Source organism: Solanum dulcamara, chromosome 7 (genome assembly GCF_947179165.1).
Source record: "Solanum dulcamara chromosome 7, daSolDulc1.2, whole genome shotgun sequence".
Taxonomy (NCBI): Eukaryota; Viridiplantae; Streptophyta; class Magnoliopsida; order Solanales; family Solanaceae; genus Solanum; species Solanum dulcamara.
In genome coordinates, this window is record NC_077243.1 from 66,679,752 (window position 1) to 66,688,459 (window position 8,708).

The 8,708-nt window shown below is 35.0% G+C and overlaps 1 protein-coding gene across 1 annotated transcript; it reads left to right on the forward strand.

Annotated features, from left to right (window-relative positions):
• The first annotated feature begins 6,368 nt into the window (after window positions 1–6,368).
• Window positions 6,369–7,738, forward strand: LOC129894819 (uncharacterized). The gene is made up of 2 exons (XM_055970448.1): window positions 6,369–6,485; window positions 7,214–7,738. Exons 1-2 carry the CDS (start codon window positions 6,369–6,371, stop codon window positions 7,736–7,738), a joined length of 642 nt encoding a protein of 213 aa, XP_055826423.1.
• Window positions 7,739–8,708: the final 970 nt, after the last annotated feature.

Genomic DNA, 8,708 nt, shown 5'->3' on the forward strand with positions numbered 1-8,708 from the left:
AGATGAGATTTCCTTTCTGGTCATAATTTGTCTTGAGGTTGAGATGGATAATTTTTTGTGTATATCTATCGATTGGAATGAAAAGAATGAATTGGGATAGTTATGAATGTGAATGACATAAAAAGAAATGAAATATTAGTAGAGCTAGACTGTCATTTTTATTTCTATAAATGGAATATAAAATAACATAAGAATTTTGGAGCAAGATGTTTGATAATGATGTGAATAATGATGTTTGATGATGATGTGAATGGTGGTTATTTAACATGGGTAGAATGATTGATGAAGAGGTATGTTGATGATGATGTTTGAGGTTGAATAGATTGGAGTATAATGTGACTACATGATATGTGATTTGCATAATTTGATTTGATTGGAGTTATATGAGTATAAATTATTTTTGAGAAAGAGTTTTAAATAAATGATTTGTGAACATTTTTGCATCAACTATTTATACACTATTTTGATTTTAAAGAATGATTATTTTCATCTTTGATTTAAAAAGAGTTTAAGCATGAGTTTTGTTTGAGAATTCTCTAAATTATCAGTTTTAAACATGAGTATTTTGAGTATAAAAGAGTTGAACATTTTTATATTAAAATATCTATTTTAAGTTTGAGTTGAGGAATTAAAATTCTGTTTTAAATGCATCTAATATTTTCTGCATTTATTGAGTTGAGATGGTATCAAATTCAAAAAGAAGAGTTTGATGATTTAGATGAGTTGATTGTGAATGAATGTCCAATGAGACCAGATTGAATGAGTTTTGAAAAGAGTCCAATGAGACTAAATGAGTTGATTTGAAATTAAGTCCTAAGAGACTAAATGAGTATTTTGAGTATTTTTCTCACTTGATAGATATGAGCATATTGAGTCTTAGGAGGAGTATCGAGCACCGAATTGGGTAAGAGTATAGTCCATACTCGAACCAATAACTACGTTACCAAACATAGGAGAGAATTAGATAGTTAAAGTCAGATGTTTCCTAAATTATTGTCTTGACATGATAGGACTTGATTGGTTATGGTTCTATGATATTTGATTCATTCTTACTGGAAACAATGTTGGCTTGTTGTACTATCAGTTGCTCATATGGTGATGGCTGTCGGTTAGAGAAACTCCCAATTGAGTGGATTGTGCTTGATATGATTGGTTTGATTGAGATTGTATCTGATCTAGTTGATTTGTAAAACATTGCTAAATTCTAATTTGCATATCTATTGAACTGAGTTCTTTGACTTTATTTTTGAGTTAATTGTATATGATCGGATTGGACTGGATGGTATGTGATTGGATTGGATTGAATTGGATTGTACAAGATTGGATTGGATTGAATATGATTGGATTGGATGGTATGTGATCGAATTGTAAATGATTGGATTGAATTAGATTGTACATGATTGGATCGAATTGTATGTGATCATATATGATTGGATTTGATCGGATTGTATATGATTGGATTGGATCGGATTTTATATGATTGGATTGGATCAGAGTATATATGATTGGATTGGATCGGATTGTATATGATTGAATAGGATTATATGTGATTGGTCTCTGTCTAAACTCTGTTCTTACTTTAGACTTATGACACCTTGATTGAGTCTCTCTTATCTTTTTGTTTTGAGATATCTAAACTGAGATTATTCTACCTTGATGTATGTTTCATTCTACTATATTACATACTCATATATTCTACGTACTGACGTCCATTTGGACCTGCATCATTTTATGATGTAGAGACAGGTTTAAGAGATCATCAATAGGCGCACCATTGAGGATCTATTCACACTCAGCTTATTGGTGAGTCATCCCCTACATTCGGAGGACACCACTTATGTTATTCTTGCATTGAGTTTAGTCTTTTTCATTCTGATTTGAGATAGCCATGAACCTGTCATTGGCACCAATTAGATAGTACTAATAGAGGCTTCATAGACTAGATAGTGATGGGTCGATTGAGTATTTTATTTTCTTGAATTGTTCGTGTCAAACTATTTAATGACATAGATTGGAGATTGATTTGTTGGCCCATGACCTTTCTTTCTTGAGTTAGATTATTGATTGGGATTGTCCACCTAAATTATTTCTTTATTTTAAACCTTTCTCTCATTGATTGAATGAAAGGATGTGTGATTGGAGTAGGTGGTTTGCTTGGGGACCAGTAATGATCTTCAAGTACCGTCCACGTCTAAGGTACCCCTCTGGGACGTGACGCTTGATTAGCCCTTTAGCAGGGAGAAGCAAGAGAATTCAGATGATTATCTCAAAAGGTAAAGATGGTAGATACATGCTAGAAAGGATCTAATTTTTTTTAACTAGAATTTTCTTGCAAAAACATTCAAGAAAAGAGAAATGAATATGACATGAAAGACTAATTTTTTATTGTATATATAGGGGGTTGTATGTAAATTCATGTAATATGGTCGAATTATTGTTATTACGTCAGTAGATAAGAGTGAAATTAAAGAGAAATGAATATGACATGAAAGACTAATTTTTTTATTGTATATATTGGAGGTTGTCTTTAAATTCATGTAATATGGTCGAATTATTGTTATTAGGTTAGTAGATAAGAGTGAAATTATTTCTAAAATTATTAAAATTTATTTTTTTTGGATGATACGGCAAATACATTACACTAAATTAAATAATTATGACAAAAGAATCTAATATTGTTATTTGTTAACATTTGAGTTATGTAGATATGGTACAAATAAAAAGGATATTTCTTTATTTTAACGGATAACAAAGCAGTCAACTTTGAAAAGAAATATTTTCATTTTCATAACTTTTCTAAAAAGGAAAAAAATTAATGAACATATTATCTATATATTAAAAAGCATGGTGTTATATATAATTACGCTTTGAAAAAGCTTTCACAGTCGATAAATAATTATTTAATTTTTCTCTTAATATATACGATCTTAATGTCAAATAAAATTATCTTATTAAGTCTTGTCATATTTGTACTATGTATTATATTCATTATATTTAGAACTTAATCCATTAAACATTAAATATTTTCCTTATTTGAATTGTGTAATAAAATTGCAATTCCTTCCATATCATTCTTTCTAATATTTGGAATCAATGATTCAAAAAAAATTATTTATTAAACGACTATGACATGACCATCTTATATCATCTAGGGAATGCCATTGTAGTGGATGATGCTTTGGGTAGGAATGCTCCTACTATGGGGAGTCTCGTAGCAATAAGTGTTGACAGGAGACCCTTGGCTAGGGATGGTCAGAGATTAGCTAACAACTTTGTCCGTTTTTGAGTTTTTGAGGAGAAAAGAGGTTTTATTTCTTTTATTGAGGCTCGTTCATCTTTAGTTGAGCAGATTCGTGGCATTAATTTGATGATGAGAAGTTGTATCTCATTCGAGAAAATGTGTTGAGGGGTGAAGCCAAGGAGGCTAGAATTGATTCAGATGGTGTTTTGAGGATTGAGGGTCAGATTTGTGTGCCCAAAGTGGGTGATTTGATCAATTTGATTCTAGAGGAGGCTTATTGTTCTAAATATTCTATATACCGGGTCCAGTGAAGATGTACCATAATCTTATCCAGCACTACTGGTGTTGTGGGGTGAAGAAAGACATTGCAGATTTATTATCCAAGTGTTTGACCTGCTAATAGGTCAAGTATGAGCACCAGCGACCAGGAGGTGTGACTTAGAGGATGCCCATTCCTACTTGGAAGTGGGAGCGGATCATCATGGAATTTATTGTGGGTTTTCCTACCACCATGGGTGGTTATAACTCCATTTGGGTAGTTGTTGACAGACTGACCAAGTCTGCCTATTTCATTCTAGTTCTAATAATGTACACGACAGAGAAGCTATCTATTTATACATTAGTAAGATTGTTCGGCTTTATGAGGTGCCTGTATCTATTTTCTTTGAACGGGGCTCGTTGTTTACTTCAGACTTTTGGAGGGCATTGCAGAATGGTTTGGGTACTAGGTTTGATATGACTACAACTTTTAACCCACACACTGACGGACATTCTAATCAGATAATTCAAGTATTGGAGGGTATGCTTCAATCCCGTGTTATTGATATTGGTAATAGGTCAGATCAATATTTTCCCTTAGAAGAGTCTGCCTACAACAACAATTATCACTCCATTATTTAGATGGCCTGATTTAAGGCATTGTATGATAGGCAGTTTCGATCTCTCATTGGATGGTTTGATTCAGTCGAGATGGAATCTTTAGACACATACTTTCTTAGGGATTCTATGGATCATGTTTTGTATGGTTCAAGGTAGGCTCTTAACAACCCAGATTAAGCAGAAGAGATATGCAGACAAGAAAGTTCGATTATTGGAGTTCATGGAGGGTGATCATGTTTAGCTCTATGTGTCCTTAATGAAGGGTGTGATGAGGTTCGGGTAGAAGGGCAAGGTTAGCCCTTGATTCAATAGCCCGTTTAAGATTTTGGAATGGTGGGAGTGTCCATATCCATTCTTGATACGTAGGTCTGTAAGATTAGGACATAGGAGATAGCTTCAGTGAAAGTCCAATGAAGGCACCATTTAGCCAGAGAGGCCATTTACGAGGCAGAGTCTGATTTGCATGCCTGATATCCACAACTCTTTGAAGCTTTAAGTAATTTTCTTTACTTTATGTTCGAGAAAAATCTTGGTTTTAGTGATGGATGATGTAATTGACGAGGTCATTTTTAGAATTTTTTGTAAAATGACTATTTTACCTCTCTTTATAGTTGCCTAAGTCATTTCTGATCAGTATTTGGTATTAGTTTTTGAAATTTGTTGGAAAGTTTGGGTTACTCCTGCATTTTTGATTTTATTATTTTAATATCTGGTCAACAATAGGATAAATTTGTTTCTTACCATGAACTCGGAATACAAAAGGGAGATAAAACATGAAATGTAAGGAACATGTTTGTTCTAGGGTTAACTAGAATGATTCGTGTATAGAATGCCCGTGACATATACCTATACACCATGTTTGGTTACTAAACAGGATGATAATGTTAAATGCATTTTTGTTGGTTCACGCCTATCCCCCCTCAATGATGTAGTTATGCTGTCAACAAAGGTAGGCAATTAGAGATTGGAAGACCATGATTGTAATATCAACCCTGTAAATCAGTAATTTAATGACCCATTGGATACCGAAGTAAGGAATATTATGCCAGACATATATAAATGCTACAACCCTAGAATTCATTTTAACCTGATTAAATCTCCAGTGAAATCATTGAATCATCTTTAGAAGTAGTTTTTACAATTGTTTGAAATTAGAAGTAACTAAACAACTCAACTTTTTACAACACACACAATTATTTTAGTTCATTTAAAAGCCTATTTAAATTCCTTTGGGTTTGAAAATCTAGCTTTGAAAAGGGTCAATTTACTACCCATGAGACCGTGTACACTTAGGTGTTCTTTGGTAGAAATAATTTTTTGGCATCGTTGCTGGAAACTTTAAATTTGGCAATTGATTCTTCTCAAAGTTTCTTTATTATTTATGCTATTGCTGAAAAATTGATCTTACCTTTGGTTTCTTGTAGGTATCGTTAAATATTAGACTGGAAAAGAGTGGGAAATTGTAGAGCTGCTGGCTGAGATGAAAAGATTTTTACATTAATAAAGGAGAAGATCAGCCTTGCAGTACCTTATGCTATAAATCAACATGGAGCTTGATCAAGAGGCACCTGTAGAGTGACTGGACGAGGTTAGGGATATAGAAATTCCTCGAGCCAAAAATGTTACTAACAATATCCAGAAACTGCCTGTTGGATGTAGATTCGAAATAAAGTAGGACATGGTACAACTCTTGAACAAAAATGGTCAGTTCACTAAATTGCCACACTAGGATCCCCATGTTCATTTACAGAACTTCTTTGAGATCAATGACACTTATAAACTAACTGGAGTGTCACTAGACTATGTGAGATTAACCTTGTTTCCTTTTTCTCTGTTAAGGGAAGCAAGAAAGTGGCTTAAGTCGAAGATGCCAAACTCAATCACTTCTTGGTATGATTTGGCATAGAAGTTTCTAATTAAATTCTTCTCATTAGGGATGATAACAAAGTTGAGAATTGAAATTTTGAGTTTCAAATAGAAATCTGTGGAAAATTTGTACCAAGCCTAGGACAAGTTTAAATCTTTACTCATTAATGGTCCTCCCTATCATCAAGCTAATGAGGTGTTGGTCCATACCTTCATTGAATGGTTGGAACCCAACATCAAGATTCTTCTTGACTTTGCTACAGGTGAAAAGGATTTGGAGAAGACATATGAAGAGCTATATGAACTTCTTAATCAAATATCTAAGGAAAATCTTTAGTGGAATGGAGGGAGCTCTAGGATTATGGTATAGAAACAGGCAGGGATGGTGGAAGTTGATGCATTGATAGCCTTGACAGCTCAAATCTCAGCAATGCAGAATATGATAACCACACATTTTAACAACTTGGCATTAAGGAACCAAATAGCTCTAGGTTATGTGGTACAACAACAACCAACATAGTACGAGGTGTGTGGTAGTGAGCACATGTCTGAGTATTATGGAGCAAATCCTAAATCAACAAACTTTGTGGGTAATGCACCAAGGGGTGGAGGTCACTAAAACTATGGTAATTCTTATGACCCCAGTTGGAGGAACCATCCAAATTTATCATAGGGTGGAGATTAGCAAAATTAGCACCATGGGAAGATACAATTCATGCCACAAGGAGGTGGACACCATTATAATCAGAAGGGCAAGGAAGTCTGCAAACAGGTAAATTAAGAAGCATGAGTGTTGAGGATATGCTCAAATAAATCATGGCTGACCAAGCTAAGCTGGCATCAGAGGTTCACCAAAATTAGTTAACAACCCATAACTTAGAGAATAATCTTAGGAAATTAGCTAGTCTTCACAACTCTTGCCAGCAAGGTAGTTTTCTAGGTAACACTGACTCAAACCCCAAGCAGGTGAATGCTGTGAGTACCCGTAGTTGTCGTCCATTAGCTGAGTTGGCTCCTCAAACCAAAGTTATTCAAAAAAAAGGTAAAGAAAAGTAATTAAAGAAGGTGAATCTAACTTGCCTAGAGATGACAGGGAACCAAAAGCAAAACCACCTCCTTCGTTCCCACAAAAGTTCAAAAAAGAAAAGGAGGAGGAGTATTATGAGAAGTTTATCGGCTTGCTGAAACAGGTACATATTAACTTACCTCTGATTGGTGTTTTTATAGGGTATCCCGAAGTATAACAAATATATCAAGTACGTTGTGACAAACAAGAGCATGTTGGTAGAATATGAGACAATGGCACTCACTGAGGAGTGCAGTTCTAGAATTCTGAACAAGGTCAAACTATTAGCCAAGTTGCAAGGTCCTGGGAGTTTCATAGTACAGGTAACTATTGGTAAGTTTATCTATGCTAGAGGTCTCTGTGATTTGGGTGCATGTGTTAACTTGATGCCCAGATATATATTTAAGAAATTGAGTCTGGAAGACCCCAAGCCTACCATAATTTTGTTGCAATTGGCAGATCGCTCTATGGCTAGGCTAGATGGTATCATTGAGGATGTTTTAGTCCAAGAGGTATCTCTTATCTTCCTTGTTGTCTTTGTTGTTCTAGACTTTGAGCCTTACCCAGAGGTTCGTTTCATCTTAGGACGCCCATTCTTAGAAATGGGAGGGGTGTTGATTGATGTTGCTGCTGAGAGATTAACTATGAGAGCACATGATAAGGTGGAGGTGTTTGATGTTTATTAGGCATTTAAAATTAACTGCTATTTATGAGGAGCTGTCTATATAACTGTGATAGATGAAGAACAGGCACCACAATGTGTGTTAGAAAAAGACCATATGGAGAGTGTGTTATTAGACATAGATATTGAGAGTGATGTTGAAGCAAAGGAATTGGCTAATCTGCTAGACATTCCAAATGTAATAATGTTGAAAAACATGTGGTCATAGTGGATAGAGATTTGGTGTCACGACCCAACCACATAGGCTGCGACTGGGGTCCGACCTGGACCCCCGTATACTTAATTATCATATGTAATAATCAACATAAGAACTATACATAGAACCCCAGTGGGTCTTAGCATTTTCATATGTCTGTAGCCTCTTTCATTTGTATCTTGTCATGAAAGGGCGTGCAAGCTGACAAGGCTGCCATAGCATCTTGATATCTATAATACATCACGTAGACATAACTGAAAAGAACTTACATGTATAACCCACACCACGTCTACAGACCTCTTAGAGTATTAACAGTAATATATGGAGGGACAAGGCCTCCACCGTACCCCTAAATAAACAAATATATATATTAGAAAGTGAGCACCAAAAGCTAGGCTCCAGAACAGTGGATCACTTCCGACATAGCTGACTGGAAATCCTAAGCTGGCGGGTCCCTAAAATGAACATCTGTACCTATGGGCATGAAATGTAGCCCTACAAGGAAAGGTGGGTCAGTACGTTATATATACTTAGTATATAAGCATAAAACATCATAACTAAGAAAACAACTGAAATAGGGATGCAGGGGGCAAGTATAATATTTAGCCATCTACCGTACCTGCATTTTATAAAATAAAGGCATACATGCTATCATCACGTACTGTATCCGGCCAGTTCGAGAACTTGTGTAATAACTACATCCTTTTGTCATCATAAGAACATATATACCATTAGCATTGTAGAACGTACAGCCCGATCTATGTATATACAAAGTACA

Coding starts and splice junctions, on each gene's coding strand:
- LOC129894819 (XM_055970448.1), top strand. CDS start 6,369: ATGGTGGAAGTTGATGCATTGATAGCCTTGACAGCTCAAATCTCAGCA. Junction 6,486..7,213: donor AAATAGCTCTAGGTTATGTG/GTACAACAACAA, acceptor GTGTTTTTATAG/GGTATCCCGAAGTATAACAA.